This window comes from Martes martes (assembly GCF_963455335.1).
Source record: "Martes martes genome assembly, chromosome: 10".
Classification (NCBI taxonomy): Eukaryota; Metazoa; Chordata; class Mammalia; order Carnivora; family Mustelidae; genus Martes; species Martes martes.
In genome coordinates, this window is record NC_137898.1 from 12,833,815 (window position 1) to 12,855,844 (window position 22,030).

The 22,030-nt window shown below is 51.2% G+C and overlaps 2 protein-coding genes across 3 annotated transcripts; one reads left to right on the forward strand and one right to left on the reverse strand.

The window, feature by feature from the left end:
* Positions 1–5,208: 5,208 nt before the first annotated feature.
* Positions 5,209–8,579, reverse strand: CLP1 (cleavage factor polyribonucleotide kinase subunit 1). 2 transcript variants are annotated; one of them, XM_080816515.1, is made up of 4 exons: positions 8,491–8,579; positions 8,239–8,315; positions 7,117–7,744; positions 5,209–6,333 (listed from the first exon to the last, which is right to left on the reverse strand). In XM_080816515.1, the coding sequence occupies exons 3-4, from the start codon at positions 7,720–7,722 to the stop codon at positions 5,662–5,664; spliced, it is 1,278 nt and encodes a 425-aa protein (XP_080672641.1). In that variant the 5' UTR covers positions 7,723–7,744; positions 8,239–8,315; positions 8,491–8,579; the 3' UTR covers positions 5,209–5,661. The 2 variants fall into 2 exon arrangements, with proteins under 2 accessions (XP_080672641.1, XP_080672642.1); XM_080816516.1 differs by having other exon boundaries at positions 8,239–8,318.
* Positions 8,580–15,739: 7,160 nt separating this feature from the next.
* On the forward strand, positions 15,740–17,750 carry YPEL4 (yippee like 4; the record flags this gene model as incomplete). Its single annotated transcript, XM_080816646.1, has 4 exons — positions 15,740–15,880; positions 16,035–16,078; positions 16,440–16,548; positions 16,770–17,750. The coding sequence occupies 4 exons, from the start codon at positions 15,740–15,742 to the stop codon at positions 16,857–16,859; spliced, it is 384 nt and encodes a 127-aa protein (XP_080672772.1). The 3' UTR covers positions 16,860–17,750.
* Between the last annotated feature and the right edge of the window lie 4,280 nt (positions 17,751–22,030).

The following is a 22,030-nucleotide window of genomic DNA, read 5'->3' on the forward strand; positions in this document are numbered from 1 at the left end:
CCCCTCCAAGTAAGTGTGGTACGGCCCAGACAGGCTTCTGCTGTTGGCCAATCATCAGTCAGCCCCGTGGCGCATTGGCCAACCGCTTGGCGACTGAATAGCTTCACCCCTCCCTGGCCTCTCCCCTCGGCCCCATGGCGATAACTTTATTGAAAGCGCTCCTAATGGAGGAGTCCTCAGTGGGAGGGAGCTCAGTCCTCAGAGGGAGCTCGGTGGTCCCAGCACAGTAATGGGTTAATGGGCTGGTCTGGCTGTGACTCCTGCTTGGAAGGCGCGCCAGGACTAGGAGGGTCGTGTGGGGCGAAGTTCCTGCCAAAGGCGCGGGAGAAGAGGATGGAGAGCGGCGCGAGTTGCGGCCCACCGTAGGGCCATCCGTGGAAAAAGCGTCAGAGTGGGCGCCCCCTGAGGCGGTGGCAGCCCCCCGGAGTGCGAGCAGGCTCTTGGCTTCATTCCCTCAGTTTCTCACTGCAGCACAAGGGATGGACGCTCGCTTCGCTAGCCTCGCCGCAGGCCGGGAACACAGACTGGAATCCGGCTGTCCCTGGCGAGCTGCTGGCCGACTGCATAGATCGCAGCGCCACACTTTTTCCCTAATTAGCCCTACCCAGCTGTGAACCCAAGAGCAAGGCCAGGTGTTCTCTCCTCATTTAGCTCGAGGCCATTTCTCTTTTGAAAGGAGCTCTGGCTATTACATAACAGTCTTTCAAAAGTGTTCCAGCAGCCACTTCTCTGAAGTCAAAGTTGCTCACCTGTAAAGTGTGATTCTAAATCCTGCGGTCTGTCCTCGGGTTTGGTGTCAAATGTTGCTGGTTTAACTGTGGTCTAATACTTCAGTACTAGGCAGCAAGGTAAAGGGGAAAGGTCTACGTTCAGTTTTCTGGGGTTCTCACACATATGCCTCCTCTGGCATGGCATATGTATCAGGGTCTAGTTCATTCTTGCTAAGGACTTCAAGCCACGATTTATTGCAACACACTAGAGAGTTCTCATTTAATGACCAGTATGTATTAAGAAATGAAGTTTTCTTTTGTTTTTAGGGTTGTTTTTTTTTTTTTTAAAGATTTTATTTATTTATTTGACAGAGAGAGATCACAAGTAGGCAGAGAGGCAGGCAGAGAGAAGTGGAGGGAGAAGCAGGCTCCCTGCTGAGCAGAGAGCCCGATGTGGGACTTGATCCCAGGACCCTGAGATCATGACCTGAGCCGAAGGCAGCGGCTTAACCCACTGAGCCACCCAGGCGCCCAGGGTTGTTTTTTTTTTTTAATTAAAAAAACGAAATCTTGGGGCACCTGGTGGCTCAGTGGGTTAAGCCTCTACCTTTGGCTCAGGTCATTATCTCAGGGTCCTGGGATCGAGCCCCACGTCAGGCTCTCTGCTCAGTGGGGAGCCTGCCTCTCCCTCTCCCTCTGCCTGCTGCTCCCCTTGCTTGTGTTCTCTCTCTGTGTGTCAAATAAATAAATAAAATCTTTAAAAAAAAAAAACACGAAATCTTTAAAACACTTTAGCTCATATAAAAGTAAAGTTATTATTGGAGATAGAGTATTTATAGAGGCTTTCTATCTGTAAATCAGGTTGTTTCCTTAAGAAATCAAATTTCAGGGGCGCCTGGGTGGCTCAGTGGGTTAAGCCTCTGCCTTTGGCTCAGGTCATGATCCCAGGGTCCTGGGATCCAGCCACGCATGGGGCTCCCAGGGCACCTGCTTCCCCCTCTCTCTCTGCCTGCCTCTCTGCCTACTTGTGATCTCTGTCAAATGAATGAATAAAACCTTAAAAAATAAATAAAAGGAAATCAAATTTCATTTTTCTATGGTATATTTTTCTTGGATTTTTAGACTTCCACTTCCCCAACTTCACAAGTTAGGCGTCTTACCTTTCCTACTTTCGGCCATCTTAAGAACTTGTAAACTGTCTTGTCTTTTGGCTAGACACTGCCAAATGAAAATAAAAATTCAATCTTCCACCAACCAGTCACACATAATAAAGTTCTCCTAGGACACTGGACTACTGGATGCCAACCTTTTAGCTGGATGAGCACTAATGGTGGCATAATCACTATCCCAAGGTTTAGGCACAATTATATTTTCTTGTCCATTTTATTTTAGGGTTATTTAGCAAGATATTTCCTGGAAAGGATGTTTAATAGAACATAAGGTTTAAACTACCAGCCACTTCTCAAAAATATTGCACAGTGAAATCTAGGCTAAAACAAACTAGACCACCAAACTTCAAATAAATTACTTTACTATGTATGTATATCACGTAACACCTTATACTTTTTTCTGATGTGTACTTTTTCCAGTCCTCTTCACTTGTATCTTCACATGCCTACAGATGGCAAAGCACAAGGTCATTTCAACATACCATAAATAAACAGGCAGAACAAACTGCTACCCTTGGGTATAGGCACAGTGAAGTTTTTTTTGGTTTTTCAGTACCAAAACTGCCACTGACCTCTTTGGGGTTTTTTTAAGTTTTTTTTTTTTTTTCTTTTAGTAATGCCTACACCCAACATGAGGCTTGAACTCATGACCCCTAGATCAAGAGTCACGCGCTTTTCCAATCGAGCCAGCCAAGTGCCCCAACCTTTTTATGTTTAAATACCACTACCCATGGGGCGCCTGGGTGGCTCGGTTGGTTAAGTGTCTGCCTTCGGCTCAGGTCATGATCTCGGGGTCTAGAGATCAAGCCCAACATCTGGCTCCCTGTTCAGCAGGGAGTCTCCTCCCTTTCCCACTCCCCCTGCTTGTGCTCTAATAAAATCTTACAAATACATACATGCATGCATACATACATGCCATTGTCTTCCTTCCTGTCCTTAGGCAATCTGCTTGTGTTAAAGCACTTTATCCCTTTGTGCTCTGGATCCCATCCCCTTCACTCCTTCATTTTCTTCCAAATTTTTCCTTTGATGTATTCTTTTTAGGATTTTATTTATTTGACATAGAGCACAAGCAGGAGCAGTGGCAGGCAGAGGAAGAGGGAGAAGGCGGCTCCCCCCCTGAGCAGGAAGCTTAATTCGGGGCTCGATCCCAGGACTCTGGGATCATGACCTGAGCCAAAGGCAGATGCTTAGGCAACTGAGCCACCCAGGTGCCCCTCTTTAATGTTGTATTTGGAAAAATACAGAAAAAAGAGAATGGTGTCAAGAAGATTCTCCTCCCCCCATCATTAAATTCTCTCTCTAGTCTGTTGATATCCTGAGGCATCCTATCTAAAAAACTAACAACAAACCCTCTCTTGACCCTACATCCAGCCCCCCTCCCTTTCTTAGGAAAGTTTGTCTATGGAGGTTATCTGTACATCTTCACAATAATAAATGTATTTCAAGAGGACTTTTGTCCTTACCATTCCAAAACTACACTTGTAAGGTCAAAACTGACATCCATGCTTCCAGATCCATAGTCCTATCTCCTTGGCTAACTCCCACTACCACTTCACCTCTTATGTTTGGAGTGCCTTTAAAGTCCATCTCTGTCTCCTGATTTCCACCTACAGAGTCCCTGACTTCATCCAATACTACTGCCTTAAAAAGCCCTCTATAAGCCAACAGCTCCCATGAACCTTCAGCCCTAACTTCCCCAAACCCAGCTTCTTGTTTCCACGCATCCACACAGCATCTCCATTTGGATGACTAATAAGCACCTGAAACTTAATATTGCTAAAGTAGAATTTGATATTCCCTCATCCCCTCCCTGAGTTTCTCCAACCTCATATCCAATCTAGTTACTCAAGTAAGAAATACAAGAATCAGCTTTGATTCCATGTTCTTTTCCTCACCACTCTCATCAGCAGGTCCCATCTTATCTCCAAAAGATCCCAACACAATCTCCTACTCCACCTCAGCTAGTCCAATGCCCATCAATTCTCACACTGAAACTACCCCAAGTCTCCTCACGTACCCTTGCTCCTACTCTCCCTTCTATAAGCCATCTTCCACAGAGCAGTGATCTTCTCAAAATCAGGCCATTTCTCCGTTTAACCACCTGCTTTGCTCTGGATTATGTCCCCCAAATTCATAATGTTGAAATCCTAAGCCCCAAAGATGATGGTATTAGGAGGTGGGGCCTTTGAGAGCTACTTCGATCATGATTGTAAAACTTTCATGAACGGGATTAGTGCCTTTATAAAAGCGGTTCCACAGTGCATCCTTGGCCCTTCTATGTGAGGACATAGCTAGAAGCAGGCAGTCTGCAACCCCAAAGAGAGCCATCATCACAACCCGACTGCGCAGGTGCCTTGACTTTGTAATTTCCTGCCTCCACAACTGTGAGCATTTTTCATATAGCAGTTTGAAGGAACTAAGACACCACCCCCTCCCAGCCTTGGCCACTGCTCTTAGATTACAGGAGCCCAATATTATCTGGTCTCTGCTGCCCCCTCCAGCCTCAATTTTTACCAATTGCCCCTTGATAACACCACACCAGCCTTTGCCTTCATCGAATGCATTTTTTTTTTCCTTTCTTAGGATTTTGCATGAAGATGTCCCAATTTCACATAGCCATTCAGGTCTTAATGTGAAATATGCTCAGGGGAGGCCTTTCCTGACACCAATCTAAAGCATTTTCTTAGTCATTCTGTCTGAGACCACCCAATTTTAACTCTGCATAGCACTTACCTTTTTTGTTTATTCTATGAAAGCTCTGTAAGACTTTGTCTAACTTGTTCCCTACCTGGAATGGTTTCTGGCAAATAGATGCTCAATAAATATTTGTATTTGTTATATAAATTAATATTTGTGAAAAGAATGAATGGATGAAGGGCATTAGACAGTACTCATTTATCCAGTCTAAACTAGGAACACAAATCATTTGCAAGAAATCAGAGAATGGGGCCTTCCCAGCTTCTTACCACCTGAAAGCTCAGTTTACACTGACCTAGGGCCCAGTTCCAATCAAACAGACAATAGGAATGATAGCTGCAGCTGAGAGCAAATGGGCTATGTCTGGAAAATGATTAAACCAGAAATCTCAATCCAAGTTTATCACCACCGCCCGTAGCTCCTCAGAGTAAACCTGGCATTGACAACAGATTTAGTATCTGTTTACCTACGAGGAAGGCAAAGGAAAGCCATTATAAAAATTCACCTGCTTGGCTCACAGGTGGGCTCTTGGCTTTCCTTTAAGGATTTAGCAATAACCCATTCCAAGAATATTTCCATCTTGCTTAGGGAGAAAAAACAAAATTTAAAAAAATTATACCACCTTCTGTGATATGTCAAAAATATTTATTAAAATTTTCCACATTTGAGCTTTATTACAAAGAGGCCTTCTGATTCATTCTTTCATCCTGGATGAGACAGTAAATGCTATATACAGAATATAAAGCAGTAACGGTTAAAAAAAAAAAAAAGTCCTCCTAAAAATCAGTCTACCAAGTAGCACTGTGGAAGAAATGGGATTCTCCAGGACCTCAGAGAATTCAAAGTGGCACCTTCGGTGATCCAAAAAAACCAATTATATTCTCATGGTTGTCCTTTTGGTTCAAGATTAGAAGAGCTGGGTTTCCACCACCTGTTTTAAGAGGTAGCGATATGCTTTCTACTAGTAGTTCACTATTTACTCCTCTGCGTGGCCTCAACAGAGTCACGTACCTCAGCCTATCTGCCTTTGGTGATGGCCAGAAGATCTCTAATGCCCAGGCAGCAAGGCTTCCTGCCAATCTCTACTTAAGATCCATGAACCGGATATCCATGATGAGAAGAAAGTTCTTGGGCAGTGGGCGAGGGGCTGGAGAGAGAACAGTAAACACCTGATGTTCCAGGTCCACACTGGTCACCACGATGAAGCCAGCCACACTGGTCTCAGAAAGGTTCTCCTCTGTGCCCTCAGCAGTGCTAACACTCAGGAGGTGGTGCACCATATCTCGACCAGGTGTGACAGGTACTAGTTTGAGCTGATTGTCCTCCTGAGACATGCCCAAAGGCAAACAGGAGTCTGGAATGGTGGGTGCCCCAACTTTGTAGATTTTCACATCTGAAAATTTGACATTGAAGGCATGGGGATAGAAACAGCCCCGGAATCCATAGAAATACTCACGGATACGCTCATCCCTACATTCCCGCCGGAAGTCTTTGGAGCGTTCAACCACACCCCCCGATTTAGGGAGCAGCACAGTGCGGACAAAGTGAGGCAGATCCCGTTTTAGTTCATTGTACAGTCGTTCTTGGTCCAGAACCACTACCACATCGACCTCAAAGGCTGAGGCTGCGTGCACCAGGGCCTGGTACCCAGAGCCCTTGACCCAACCACAGGTGTTAATGACACAGCCACTCACAGAGGCCCTTCGGTTCACTTCACACCTTTGATTGAACACATCCGCTAACCGAGATGTAATCTGCAGAAGAGAGCATCAAGGTGAGGGAAAAAAACACAAAACAAACAAACTCATAGCTACATCGAATAAGTGGCTATTAGGTACAAGAAAAAAATGACATTCTTAATGACTCTGGTTTTAACCCGTAACATGGATTTCATTTTTATGTTGCTTCTTCTACTGTTTCATGTCCTAAGGAGAAATTTAGTAAATTACTCAAGAACAGGGCCACAGGGACGCCTGGGTGGCTCGGTTGGTTAAGCGACTGCCTTCGGCTCAGGTCATGATCCTGGAGTCCCGGGATCGAGTCCTGCATCGTACTCCCTGCTCGGCAGGGAGTCTGCTTCTCCCTCTGACCCTCCCCCTTCTCATGCTCTCTCTCTCTCAAATAAACAAATAAAATCTTAAAAAAAAAAAAGAGGGGCGCCTGGGTGGCTCAGTGGGTTAAAGCCTCTGCCTTCGGCTCAGGTCATGATCTCAGGGTCCTGGGATCAAGCCCCGCATCGGGCTCTCTGCTCAGCGGGGAGCCTGCTTCCCTTCCTCTCTCTCTGCCTGCCTCTCTGCCTACTTGTGATCTCTGTCAAATAAATAAAATCTTAAAAAAAAAAAAAAAAAAAAAGAGCCACAGAAACGTTTAACAATCTGAGGTTGACTTCTATTTGAGGCTGTCTTTTCTGAAATCATGTGGCCATCATACCAGCTGAGAGGAAGCAACGAAATGGTCAGACGGTTTTAATTAGCACACTTTTGCACAACTTTCTACCCTAATAGCAGCCCTTCCCTCCATCCCACCTTGGCTCTGACCTTATTATAAAGCTTGATGTTGGTGCCAGGAGTGGTGGAGCCAAAATGATATACCAGAGGGGCTTGGATAGAGAATCCCTCTTCAACATCTGCTGGCCGCTCAATGTAGAGGGCCCCCATGGTACCAGGGATGGAAACGGAGCCCTGGCCCACATCCAGCTCCACGTAAGTGGGACGGCGGCCCAAACGCACTGCGTAGTTGAGCAGTAGACGACACACTGTGGACTTGCCCACATCAGTGGGGCCCACTACCATCACCCGGGGGCCTCGTTCTTCTTCCTTCTCCGCCTGCCTCCTCATCTGCTCCAAAGCTGTGTGAGTGTTGAGATAAAGCAACATAGGTGTGTCCTTGGAGACATAAGCCACCTCGGTGCGGCCACTCAGCTGTAAAGAACAGCCATGCCAAGTGAAAACAGCCACCTTGGCACCAGCATCAAAGGTGAATTTCTTGTTTCGGGTCAGCTCTGTGCCAAAGATTTCTGCCATGCCGGCCAGCAGCTCCAACTGAACTGACTGAGATGCCTCCACCTCAAAGCGAAGTTCTGTTTCTCGCTCTAGTTCAAATTTAGTTGTTGGCTTCTTGTCATCGTTGGCCTCCTCTCCCATCTTTTCTGTGTAGCTGCTGTGCCTAGAACACAAATTAATTATCAGATCTAAACGGAAGTTACCTCGCTGTTCAAGATCCTCCCATGGATAGTTCCCCTTACCTTGCTTTATTTTTCTCCCTACGTGTCTCACTATGTATTTGTTTGTTGTCTGACTAGCCCGCTGGAATCTAAGGGTTGGGCAGTCTGGTTTGCTGCTGTATCTCCAGTATCTAGAATAGGGCCTGACAACTCGAAGGCACCTCATAAATTCACCGAGTGAATAAATGATTCAGACATAAAATTATTTCTACACATTGACCTAAGACTTGATTATATCACCTCCATAGCTCCTTTCGTCACTCTATTGGGATACTCCACTTGAGAGGGCAACAAATGTCCACTCCCCAACTCTCTTAATCAACAAGAAAGGGCGTCTGCGATTTGGATGCAAAGCAGAAAATACTGGGTTTGGACTTAGAAAAGAGGAGTAACGCCCCGCTCAGCAACTGCCAAGTACCGTCGTTAGACAAATCACCTTATTTCTCTGGACCTCTTCCTCGGCTGTCAACTGGAGGCACTTAGGCTTCCTCTCACAAAGTGTTGTTCCGGGCACTGCTGAAGGGAAAAAAATACTTCGTGGTCTAGAAAACGCCGAGAAATAGTGAAGAATGATCTCCGTTCGCGAACCGCAGCTCTAAGTCCAGTATCTGTCCCGGGACCCCCAGACGCCGAAATCCGTCCTGGCCCTAAGGGGGCGACGGTTGCATCCCCGAGCCTATTATCTCACCTGAGCAGCCACAAGCCCAAACCCGTAAATGGAAGAGCCCCGGCGGCACCTAAATCCAACAGCACTCCACGCTTGCCCAGACCAACGCCGGAAACAGAGGCGGTTCCGCACTTGCGCAATGGAGAAGCCGCGGTCGCGCGATGCCTCTCGGGATGTGTAGTTTTGCCAGAATGGCCACAGGCTGCTGTGCTCGCGCAGCCGCTCGGCCTTCTGGGAGTTGTAGTTAGGGGATTGTTTTGCTCGTGACGCCAAGGGTGGGCGGGGCGGCGGTCGTCATTGTTAGCGAAGCTGGCCAGCAGTGGGTAGGAGGAGTGGAGGTTACGCCCCGCGCGAGGCGGGGACCCTCCAAGGAGCCAATGGTTGCCGAGGCGCGGCTATGTGCGGACTCTAGCACCAGTGTTCCCGCTCACCTGCCGCCGGGGAAAGAGAAGGGCGGTGGAGAGGCAGTTGGTGGGTAGCGGGAAGGCGGGGGAGGAGGAGGGTAGGGAGGAGGAGGGAAGGGGCTGGTTAGGCTCGCCATCTGGGTCCCACGACCATCTGCTTGCCTGGACCACAAGCCAGGAGGTGGGGGAAATCTGGGAGTAAGGAAAAGTGGAGGAAAACAGCCTGTCAGAGGCCAGCCGGGGCTGTCATCCCCTCTCTGACACAGCACTTGGCACCTAGAGGGCATTAAATTTTTTTTCTTTTAATAAAGGAATAAATATCCAAGAATTTCTTCCAGTCATTACCCAACAACGTCTCCTCTTGAGAGGGAATTTCTGTTGGTGACTCGTCTTCCCTCCCTGAATTCCTGACAGTTCTACAAAGCCAATCATTTATTCCACAGGCAACAGTTTGGGCCACATCTATAATCCTCAGGAGCTTGGGCTTTGGAATCTTGTGCTCTGCTTTGCCACTTTCTTGCTGTGTGACTTTGGGCAAATCAGGCATAAATGCTCTGAGACCCAGTTTCTGGTCTGTAAACAGGGATAATAACAGTACCCAACCTCTTAAAGTTGTTTTAAAGATTGAATGGGATGATACTGTAAAGTACTAAGCACAGTGTAACAGGGCATCTGATGTTAGCTTTCAAGTTTTTATTATAGGCTGAGGAGGGGGAGCTCTAATAATGCCATCCATTTGTACAATAGTTTAAATTTTTCAAAGCCTTTTCCAGTATCTTCTTTCACAGCCAACCTGTAGAGTCAGTTTTATTATCTCCAATTTCAGATGAGAAAGGAGACTAAGGTAGGTGAAGGGACTTGCCCAAGTTAGGACTCAAGCCCAGGATTTGGGATTCTGAGTCCAGTTATTATAGTAGCAAACACTTACATAGTGTTAGATGCCAGGTATGGTTTTCTGAGTTTTACAGGTGTAAATTCATTTAATCCTCACAGGAGTCCTATGAAGTACGTACCATAATTAACACCCCCCAGTTTACGGATGAGTAACTTCCTTCAGTCCAACTCCCATGGTTACTCTGGATCAAGAAGCCTGGGGCGATTATTTTCTAGGTTACGTCTTTCATACCGACCCTGCCTTAGCACTCATTCTGTCCGAGTGCCATCCTCACTTCCCGAGGCTTATTGCTTAATGGTTTGCTTGAATTCATTCATTCACCACACATGCATTAGTTCTCCAGCGAACTTTCAGGTATCCCATAACTTTTCACCACTCTTCAAAAATTCAGTTCCAGGCTTCTATTTGCAAATTCTCTCCCGGAATAAGCTCAGCCTCTCCTCTTTCCCTGCAGTCTATTTCCCAGATCTGTTTCTTCGCCTCCACACTCTCTCCCTTGAGGCAATTTCTCCCAATTATCTGAAGGTCATCTTTATTTGGCTTATTTATATATCCATCTCAAGCTGAACTTAGGGAAAAGAAACTCTTCTTGCCTTTAGATTATCTCCATTTCACTTCCCTTTTTTTTTTTTTTTTTAAGTAATCTCTGTCCTCCATTGTGGGGCTCTGACTCACAACTCCCTTCCCCCACCCAGATCAAGAGTCACATGTTCCACCTACTGAGCCAGCCAGGCCCCCTCCAATTCACTTCTTAAACAGAGTGAGGACACAACATTTACAGCATGCATGCTTGCCTACACTCTCTCTTCTTCCTTGTCATCTTTCACCAAGCGTTCCTGCCATCTCCACTCCCACCCCCAAAGAATACTGTCCTCATATGTCTTTTTCATTCTCCTCTCCAGTTAAACCCTTGATCATTTTCTTCCTGAGTTAATTGGTATCCCCTTTTTTTCCTCCAAAGTTTCAGTCCTTGCCCTAAGAACTACTCACCTACCTTTTCCCCACTTCCCATTGTTTTCCTCAAGAATGGTTCCTCAAATTCCTCCCCCCACTTACCTTTCCTCTTTCATCTGCTGCCCAGACAGACACACTTCTTTCTTTACCCAGTTCTCCCTCTCAGTTCCAGACTTCTGGTAATATCACTCAAGGCACTTGCACTGTGTTTTCAGAATTTATCTTAAACCCCAGAATCTTCCCAGATTAAATAGAATTACTTGTATTTATTTTATTTTATTTTTTAATTTTATTTATTTGAGAGAGTGAGAGAGCACAAGCAGGGAGAGTGGCAGCCAGTGGGAGAGGGAGAAGCAGGCTTCCTGCTTAGTAAAGAGATCCTGGGATCGTGACCTGAGTAGAAGGAAGAGGCTTAACCAACTGAGCCACCCAGATGCCGCTCCTGGTACTTTTTCATACCCAGCTAGCAATGCCTCCCATTACCCATATTTCCCTACTCCTCCCTGCCTTACATGTGAAAAGACAAAGGACCCATGAGCTGTCCTTTCTCAGTACCTATCTTTGTCACACTTCATTTTCTAGATGGTAGCCTTTGTTAGAAATTGGGGCTTTTATCTTAGAGGATATGTTCCGTATCCACACACTTCAGAGATATGCACAGGACAGCACTCCATGAGAAACAGAATCTGAGTCAAATGAAATGTAATTGGGGGCGCCTGGGTGGCTCAGTGGGTTAAAGCCTCTGCCTTCGGCTCAGGTCATGATCTCAGGGTCCTCGGATCAAGCCTCAAATCGGGCTCTCTGCTCAGTGGGGAGCCTGCTTCCTCCTCTCTCTATGCCTGCCTCTCTGCCTGCTTGTGGTCTCTCTGTCAAATAAATAAAATCTTCAAAAAAAAAAAAAAAAAAAAAACGAGGGGCGCCTGGGTGGCTCAGTGGGTTAAAGCCTCTGCCTTCAGCTCAGGTCATGATCCCAGAGTCCTGGGATCGAGCCCCACATCGGATTCTCTGCTCAGCAGGGAGCCTGCTTCCTCCTCTCTCTCTGCCTGCCTCTCTGCCTACTTGTGATCTCTCTCTCTGTCAAATACATAAATAAAATCTTTAAAAAAAATGAAATGTAATTAGAAGCTGCTAGAAAAATAAATAGCCCCGAAAAGTGTAAGTTCTTCATAAGATATAAAGTTGGTATGTGTCTCTTGAGATGTCAGAATTTAATAGTAAATCCTCTCTGGGGTTCCGGGTATGAAGCGGAGAACAGTGTTTGGAAATAACTACTGTTTACTAAGTGCGGATCGTATGACAGGCACTTTTTTGGTGTTTACATGCTACCTCACTTTACTTCATATCTCCATGAGGTAAATCTTAGGAGTGGAAAACTGGCAGCACAAAGATCAGAAACTTGTCCAGGGGGTCCTGGTCAGTACTGGCAAAGCTGGTACTCGAACTCAGGTCCCTTTGAGACCAAAGCCAGACCCCTGGACCTTGTCTGAAGATGCAGCTCCACTGCTGTTTTGTGATCATCTTCTATAGGCAAGGCTCTGCGCTAGACATTGCAGTCTTGGGATGCAGAGAGGAGCTTCCCAGAGGACCTTTCTCAGAAAGTTTACAGCCCAGTAGAGAACCTTATGTAATGTGGGTGTCTCTCTTCCCGAAGCACAAGTAACTTGGAGGTAGCCGAGGAGAGGTTCCTGCTTGTGAGAGGTCATATTCCATCTATGACTCCTTGAGGGGCATTAAGCTGAGGCTCCGAGGCTTGGAAGTGCCGGGTTCAAGCTTGGGGAGCACAATGTAACCATCAGTATGTCTTTCTTCTCCCTGCGTCAGGGCTGGCGTCCGGGCTGAGATGGGAAATGTATCCTCTTGAATGTGTGCACACGCCTAGTTCTCTGCATCCATCTCTCACTGCCACAGCCTGGCCACCTCCTTCCCTCCAGCCTGCCGCCCGTACTCCATCCTTGCCCAGCCCTGTCCTTCCCCCCGGTTCCTTCTGTCTCCTTGGCCACACTGCCTTCCTCCTCAGCAACCAGCCTCTCCTCTAGCATCCCTCCTCCCGTCCTATCCGTCTGCTCCCACCCCCCTGCTCCCTCCCCTAGACCCATCCCTCGACGCCTGCCCCCTCCTTTCCTCCCAACCCGCCTCCTGTGTCTCCCAGCCCTGCTCTGACGTGGGAGGTGAGGGGGTGGGGGGATGGATGACTCACAGTGTTATGATGCAGTTCCACAACACACAGCTACATTCACCCACAGACCGAGGTACAGACGAGAGACAACCTCTGGCCCCCCAGCAGCTGGCCAGCTTGGCAGCCCCAGTCTCCAGCCCCTAACTACCTTCCCCCGCCCCCATCCCCTTCCCAATTGAAGGAGCGGAGAGAGAAGAGAGAAGAGTGAGCAGAGAGATTGAGAGAGAGAGAGAGAAAGAGAGAGAGATAGACGGAGATCTCTGGAGCAGACCTCAAGGTGAGGGGGCAGCCCTTCTCCAAATGAATTTTTTTTCCCTTTTGCAAATTTCCTCCTCCTGCTGCGTGTTGCTTTCTCCCCATTGCAAAAGCATTATTCATCCACCCTTTGTCCTCCCTTCCCCCTCCCCGCTGCCTCCGCTCCTCTCTCAGCTCCTCCATCCCTCTCAGGGCTCTGACGGTTCCCGCACTTATTTTCCGGCAACTTTGGCTGCTGCATCAGGCCTCACTGTTTATTGTTTTGCTGCTGGTGCAGACCCCCGAAGCCCGCCCGGGAGGCTGGCTGCGCTGCTAATTATTTGGACCATACCATGCCGAGAACGCCAGCCCGGGAGGGGGGGGTGCGGTGAAACCTCGGAGCAGATGAGAAAATCCATTGTGAGCAGGTGTCGTGTCCCTCCCCCCCCCCGCAACCAGGCACAGGATTCGCACCTGGTTCCTCAAGCCTCCGCCTGGGCGCCTCTGCTGTCAGCGCTGGTTGCTCAGCACCCCCCTCCCCCCAGCGCTCCCTCTCCCCCACCTCCCACGGTCCAGCCCCATCTCACTTGGGGGAACATCCTCTCCCCAGCACTCAGCTTGCCTTTGTTTTTTCCGTCATTTGCCCAATTTGATTCTTCCTGTGATCTGAGCTGGGGAAGCAATGACCCCAGCTCCCCCTCCTGTGAGTGAATCTCTGGCCTTCTGTGCAGCCTCTCCTTGGCCTGATGGGGAAGCAGGGGAGAGAGAGGGAGGGAGGTGTGTCGGAGGCCCCCGGAGGAGATAGAGAGCAGGGACCCAGCCTGGGCCCCCTGGCTGGGCCCCTGGCAGGTGCACTAGGTGGAGCGCAGCAGAGGGGAGCTCACAGGCAAAGTTGAAGGCAGACCTGGGAAGTGGGCGCTGAACAGTGGACGCTGGTGAGGAGGGCCCCTCTTCTGCGGCCAGAGCCCAATGTCACCCTGAACTCAGCTCAAGGTGTCTTTCTGGGGCCCAGCCAGGGGTAGAGGACCTCAAACTGAAGATGAGCTCTGTCCGGGGTGGGGGTTTTGTGCAGAGACTGCCTGGCGGCCCCAGGAAACACTGGAACAGCTGGGGCGCCAGTGGCCACCACAGGGCACAGGATGAGAGCCTGCTTGCCCAGGCTACTCGCAGTCATGCCACTTCTGCTCTGCTTAGGGGCCTTGTGTTGCCAGAGTACCCAGCTGGCACCTTGGAACTGGACTTGAGCTAAGTCACCCACGGCAGGCCTCAAGGCCCCATGGAGGAGAAGGCAGAACCTCACCCGTTTATCAGAGCCAACAGGGGGCCCCTCCCTTCTTATCTGCTGCCTCTAGCACCCTCTGCCACTTTGGGGTTGGAGTCTGGGCAGATATTGACCTCTCCCTCAACATTCCTAATCCGAACCCAGCAATTTTATCTAATGTCACCCACAGAGTCACTGCTGTTTGTCCCTACTCCAGGGAGAAGGTGGAAACGTTCTCCGCATTGTACCCCCACGCCCAGGTTTTGAAAATAGGAGACCCCCAATTCTGCAGTGGACATTGCTCCCACACCACACCACACAGCCCAGGAGGACAGCCCTCCCTGCCGTGATCCCCATTACCCATTGCTTCCAGCTGTTAGATTTGCCTGAAGGAAAGATATTTTTCTCTCCTAGGGCTGGATGTCCAAGTCTTTAACTGAGGCTAAGGCAACAGTGAGCAAAGAGCAGTAGAGACCAAGGGGGCTCAGAGGCTGAGAAAAGAGCCAAGTCGTTGTTTCTGAGCTGGAACGAGTGGACCAAAGCGCAGGGCTGGCAAGCGGTCACGTCTGAGGTCTTTGGTACCAAAGGAGACATCCATGAAGTTCTAGTTCCCAGAGTGCAGGACCCCAGCCCCAGGACAGAGCTGAGCAGGGTGTGTGTGCCTGCCTGCCTGCCTTTCCGGCCGGCTTCTCCCCCACACAGAGTGTATGGACCGATTGCATTGCAAATGGAGGCCGCAGAAGAGAAAAACCGCCAGGCTTCCCCAACTTGTCAAAGGCTCTGAACTCGAGCCTAGCAGCACACGTGGGGTGCAGACCCTCACAAAAGGGCTGAAACCCAGGAGAGAGGACACTTGCCAATGACAAGGCTCCCATGGCAGCGTTGGTACCAGCAGGCTGCTCTCGGTGGAAAACGGCGAAGGCTCCTCCTGCCCCAGGAGGGAGAGACATCACCTCTCCGGCTGTGGCATCAGAAGCCTGGAACGGCTGCCAGCGCAGCCGGGAATCCAGGGGACCGGGCGATGGTGCGACTGGCACGCTGAGGGTCCCTGGTGGGGGGGAAGTCAGGGCAGGGCGGAGCTGAGCCCATATTCCCCGTTCCCCCTGGGGAGGGGCTCTTCGGGAGGCCAGGGCTCTCCTGATGCGCTCTTTCCTCTTCCCAGGTGACTTCCATTTCTATCTGGTTCACGTCTGGGGGGGCCCTGGCCGGGCAGCCCCCCCACATTTCTCCTGCCCCGAAACACGGCTCTAGCCAACCTGCTCCGCTGCTTTACCTGCGACCGTCTGTGCGGGGGCTGCACGGCGCCAGCCCCTCCGGCCCGCCAGGGCATTGTCCTCCAGCCTGTCATGCCCAGCTGCGACCCTGGCCCGGGCCCTGCCTGCCTCCCCGCCAAGACGTTCCGCAGCTACCTGCCCCGTTGCCACCGCACGTATAGCTGCGTCCACTGCCGCGCACACCTGGCCAAACACGATGAGCTCATCTCCAAGGTACGCCAGGTGGGGCTCCGCCACTTCTCTCCTACCAGGATTCACCGAGGGGAGAGGCAACGAAGGCCATCCACCCTCCTCCTCGTCCCTGGGGGGCTCAGGCAGTGGGGCCAAGGGCAACCCAGCAGTCACTGTCTGTCCTATGTCTCCACAGTCTTTCCAAGGGAGCCACGGCCGAGCCTACCTGTTTAACTCCGTGTGAGTCTACCTCTCTCTTTGTGTGTATGTGTGTGCGTGAGTCCGAGCAACTTTCCAGTGCGGAGAAAGGGGGTGAGCCATCAGCAGTGGCCTTGCACCTTTGGCCCTTGCCTCTCCTTTTGCCAAGGGGTCCAGAAACTCAGTCCTTGGTTCTCTCGTGGAGAGTCTGGGCAGAACTGGAACCGCTGCCCTGGAGTGGAGAGGCCCAGGCCCTAGGCATGCAGGGGTGGAGTGTGGCCGGCCGGGGCTTCCCGTGGGGTGGGCTAAGCGCTCTCCAGGTGGAAGTTCCTTTGGTCTGTTTGGGGGCTGTAGTGACAGAACGACTCCACTGGTGCCGGGTCCTTCGTGTTTCCTGAGACAGGGTCAACGTGGGTTGCGGACCCGCTGAACAGCGCCTCCTGCTCACGGGGCTCCACTCGGTAGCTGACATTTTCTGCGAGAGCTGCAAAACCACCCTGGGCTGGAAGTATGTAAGTACCTAGAGAGGGGACCACCCTCTTACGTGGACGCTCGTCAGGGCCCCCTGAGCCCCAGGGACCACTGCAGGCTTTTGCATGGTCCAAAGAAGCAGGGAGCTCGTTGCTGGGTCGGACTGCGTAGGGGCTTTTGGGGGCAAGGGTAGGAGCCCGGGTAGGAGGAGGACCTGGAAGGGGTTTGTTTTGTCCTACATTCACTGCTTCCCCTCCACCAGGAGCAGGCTTTTGAGACAAGCCAGAAGTACAAGGAGGGGAAGTACATCATTGAAATGTCACACATGGTGAAAGACAACGGCTGGGACTGAGGGGCTCAGGCAGGCTGTGCCCTTCCTCCGCATGCCCACCCTCCCCACACCTGTCCCCTGGCCCTGCCAAGCAGTCCATACCAGCATGAGTACTGCCCCACCCCTGGGGGGAAGCCGGCTCCCACCACCCCTCCCCCCCTCCACCTCATCACCCCCAGGCCCCTTTGGAAGGGTGGTCTGGGGTACCCCAGGGGTGTTCAAGGCTCAGGAGTGGGCAGCAGTCAGGGAAAGACAGAACTGGGGAAAGAGGATGGTCGTGGGTCCTTCTAGCCCTAAAGTCCTGAAAATGGAGGTGATGGCAGGGTATAGGTCAGGCAGAGGACCATGGAAGGATCCATTTCTGCCCTAACCTCTTGTTTGAGCGAACGGAGGACAAGCCTTAGGCATGGGGCTGGTAGGTCCCAGGCCACAGGACAGCAGATGAGAAGGGGCTTGAATTGGAGTGAAATTTTGGCCTCAGACACCGCGAGACACCAGTCTCTGAGGGTGAAGTTTCCCGCCCCCGTTTGTAGGAGAAAAGATCCGGGGGTAGAAGGGGAAAAAAAAAAAAAATCCCAGATCCCAAGCCCTGGGAAATAAAAGAATCACAGGGGTTTCCATTTCACTCCACTTTTTAGTTCATCTTGGCACTAAAGAGGCACTTTCGAGTATCTTCGCCAGTGGGTGGGGTGGGGAAAGCTGCTCCTGTAACAGCCCCCACCCCAGCTGGCCGTTTCCAGCGCGAGCAGGCTTTCTGGGCATTCTCTGAGGCCCAGCCACTGCTCTCTGGGACCCAGTCCCTTGGAGGGGAGGTGGGACATCAGTGCCACGGGGTCAGGCTTCCTCGTGGCTGCCACCAGCGAACGAAACTTTTGTATGATACATAAAGTGTTTGGGTCTATTTTTAATAAAAAGGGGAAAAGCAACTGTGAGGGACTCTGTCCTCTTGACTGTCCTTCCCGTGTACCTACCATATACTATTTTGTCACCCCCCCACCCCCTGCCCCCCAGGGGCCTGTCCCTTCACGCCACTAGAGGGCAGCAACTGCTTTGTCTGTGTCAAAACCCCACTTGAGCTTTAACCAGGGATTGGGTCTTCAGGTGAGGTCTGCTTAGTGAAGAGGCAGCTTTTGTGAGCTGTGTTCCAGCGGGAGCGTCCAAATCAGCTCCTCTTCCAGAGCCCTTGACAATGAATCCTGTTTTTGCCTGGATCCGGGACTGGGCACCTGGAAGGGTCTCTTCCCTGAACAAGGGTGTCCTTGGGTCCTATTGCTTTTCAGCCTGGTTTTGAAATGTCTGGGTCAGTTCATGGCCACACTTAGGGCTGAAAGGAAAATCGATCAACCCAAGGTGCTGCCCCAGCACAACAGAGACCAAGTGGAACGAAACGGCTCAAAAACCGCAGCATCAGTGCCACCGTGTGACCCACGTGCAATTTTTGGCAGTGATATGAAATCCCCATTGTTGTTTGCTGGGTCACTGACAACTGCTGGGAGGACTGTACACATCATAAAAATACTTTTTTTTTTTTTTTTTTGTAAGCTAGCTTGTTATCCAGATTCGTTCACTGGTATCGCCGATCTTTGTAGAGCACCCGTGACCTGCCAGGCATTGTGTTCAGCACTGAGGGGGCAGTGGAGAACAAGGCAGGTGTGGCCTGACTTCAGGGGACTTTCAGTCCTTTCCGCTAGGGAGGACAAACAATATCGAGCCAATTCCAGGAACAGGGGACAAGGGCTCTGGGCAGCGGGTTCTGGAGCTCCTAGGAGAGGCTTAGCCTAGATTTGAGGAGTCAAAGAAGACAGAGGTGATGACTGATGGCGCGTGGAAGAGGAGCCCTTGGGTGGGCACAGGGGGAAGGTGGGGGGGAGGGCTGTCTCAGACAGAGAGAACTTTGTGTGTCAAGTAGCTTAGCTTAATTTGAGGAGGGAATAGAAGTTTCCCAGCGCTGGAGTAGAAATGCCAGTGGGTGAGAAAGAGGACACAGGAAAGACAGACCATTTAGGAGGCCTCAGAGGGCTGCCTGCAGCAAGGGACCCAGAAACCCTCAAAGTCCCACTTCCCGCATCAAAGTCCAGGAAGTCTTCTCTTCTCAAGCCCCAAGCGCTAACCCTGAAAATCAGGCACAAATTAGCAACATTCTTAAAGTTCCCCAAATCAGCCCCCTTTCTGTTTACTTCCACAAATGTTCATTAAGCTAACTAGGCACTGTGGGAAACAGAGAAGTGGAGTAGTCACTGCCCTCATATTCGTTGTGATCTCTCTGGAAAGAATCATTCTGTGGCCTTGGCTCCAGGGGTGCTATTTAATCTCCAAGGTCAGGCCATGGGCACTGCTGTCTAAACCTGGCATGCCCAGACAGGTGTACCCCGAAGTATCATTAATTGCCCTGTAGTTCCCATGGGGTCGTGCTCGGAACTGCAGGCAGAGATAAGGTCTCCCTTTCATGCCCTAAAAGCTGCAGGTGTGGAATGCCAGGGGGCACACAGGTCCTTGTCTCTGGCGAGCAGTCCTTCCAGGTTAGCCCTTTTTCTTTGCTGTGTATCCACTTTTTGTCATGGAGGTCTACTCTGGTCCTATGAGTGATCCTCCCAACCTTCTCCACCCACCCTCCAATCCCAGCTTGAGCCTGGGAACTCTTCCTTCTGAGACAAGCCACCACTTTTGTCCTTGAAGGTTTGAGGCTTTGGAAGATACCTCATACAACCAGCAGGTGGCATCAAAACTTTCCAACCCTCAGTTCAGGCAGCCTCCCAGGGGCAGAACAGACTCAAATCTCTCCAGGTAAGTCTACCAAAAAATGGGTGAGCTGGCAGCCTTAGGACAGGGTTACATCTAGGCTCTGCAGTCTAAAAGCTGTGTAACCGTGGACACCGTGCTTAAACCTGTCTGGCATTCAGTGCTTTCATCTGTAAAATGGGGGTGTTACTTGCCAAGAAGTTCATTGGCTTCATCATCGAAGATGAAGTGTCTGGCACATCGAAGTGCTTCCATTCATGTGAGCTGTTAGCATGGCTACTGAGAGGCTTCCCAGATTCTTACCAGGAAGATAGCTGATTGGCGCCCAGAGGGGAGAGGAGGCCTTGATGCTGAGGAGGCAGCCGGCGCTGGGTAGCACTACGCGGCCAATGCCCTTTTAACATTGCACTGCTAGTGGTAGGTGCAGACAGTAGCACAATGTGAAAAGAGCTCCGGCCCGCAGCAGAAGCATGCCGGCCCTGCCTCCTCGTCCCTTCTCCCAGGCCCCGGCCCACTCAGCTCTCTTGGCCTCCCTCGGCCCCTTCTCATTTTTGAGACCCCTTTCCTCCCAACTCAGGGCTAACCCTCTATTTTGTGTCCCGTTCCTCCTCTGGCCTCCTTCCTCACGCCCTTCCCAACAGAGACTGCCTTTTTCTTAAGGTTTTGGGTGGGGGGAGGGGAGACAGGGTCCATGGAAGGAGCTAGAGCGGAGACCTTAAGCTTGGCCCTCAGTTGGAAGGGACTGATAGCAACCCCAAAAGTCTGGGGGCCATTCACGTGAAACTGTGTTCCCTTGGACTTGATCTCGGTCAGCTTCTCTTCTGGAGGAGCCTGCTGACCAGGACCACAGCACTGTCTATTCTCCCCTACTCGAAAGCTCTCCCTCCTTAGTACAGATAAAGGAGTTCTGGGCCTCAAGGGAACCAGCTCAGAGGTACCTCCAGGACCAGAGTGTGGAAGAGCAGAGTCACAGGTCCCAGCAACACTGTGAAGCTTTCAGGTCTAAGGGTGGAAGCCCCATCCATGGTCTTCAAATCCACCATATGCATTCAACACCGAACAAAATAGTGAGGGTGGTTCCCTCTCTCGTAGTGAGCATTAGGGATGGGCTTTCATTGGCAGTGAGATCAAAATGTGAGCCGTTCCTGATTTTACCCAGGGACTCCCCTTAGCGTCTTCAAGCTCACTCACAACTTCGCCATCCTATCCTATTCAAGGGGGCTTCAACATTGGATAAACAATCCTGAGACTGCTCAAAACCCAAAGCCAAAGGTTCAGAGCTCCAGCGTGGCCCATTCCTGCCGAAAGTGCTTGTCTCAGAAGCCTAACTCCAGTTCTGACCTGGTAAACAGTGTGCACCCCAAAGGGGCAGAGGCTGGGGGGAGGGGGGTGATTCCTCAGGCACACCAATCAATGAAGGCCTCCATGGGATGGAGCTGCCTCTGGGAGATGCTCTCCTCCCCACTCCACAGCCAGCAGGAGGCCCAGAGGGCAGGATTCCAGTTAGGAGCTCTTCCTCAGGGGTTCCCCTCCAGCTTCCTCCCACCCCCAGGAAGCAGGAGCCTTTGCTCCTGTGATCTGCAGACATGGGGCCCAGTCCCACAGTTTGCATAGTTGCAATGATGGAAACCAAGGCCCCGCTAGGGTCAGTCACCAGGACTCTGTGTTAGGCAAACCAGCCCCAGCTGGGAACTGGATCAGGCCAACAGGGAGCAGAGAGGAGTAAAGGCAGGACTGCCCAGCCTGCTTCAGGGAGGCTGGTGGAAGGTTATTCACCAAGGAGTGCCCAGATCTCGCCTTGGGCAGAGCAGGGAGAGGGGGCTAGGGCCCAGATCCCTTCAGCTCTCACACCAACCCGCTTCCAGAGCGGGCCCTGCGATTCACCAGCCAGCAGGGCCCCTCCCCCACCTTGGGCCCAGGAGCCATCCCCCAGCTCCTTCCAGAGGCGGGTGTAGAGACCGAGGAGGAAATGGGGGAGGGGAGGCCCCGGCTCAAGTTCTCTCCACTCCCCCTCCTCATTGGCCACCATCTTCCGGCCCCTGCCCCCCAGAGCAGCAGGGGATGGGGCCCAGCCTGTGGAAGGGAGAGAAAGGGCAGGTGGAGGGTTAGCCGGAGCAGCAGGGGCAGGGGCTGGCCCCAACTGTCTCCTCCCACCCCCTCCCCGCAGCCATGGCGACAGGCGGAGGAGACCAGGAGGGTCGTGAAAGCCATGTTCTGTGAATGGGATGAGAGGGGCAGGGGGGAAGTGGAGGGTGAGGGGCTCTCTCCCTCAACACCCACTGTGCCCCCCCCCCCCAGCACACACACCTCCAGGCTGGACCACACACGCGCGCACACAAACTCCCAGCCATACTTGCCACTCAGCTCAGCCCTTACTCCACACTTACCCAAACAGCGAGCTCTGGAGTGTGAGCACACAGCTCCCCCACAACCCCGCAGCCCTTAATACCGCA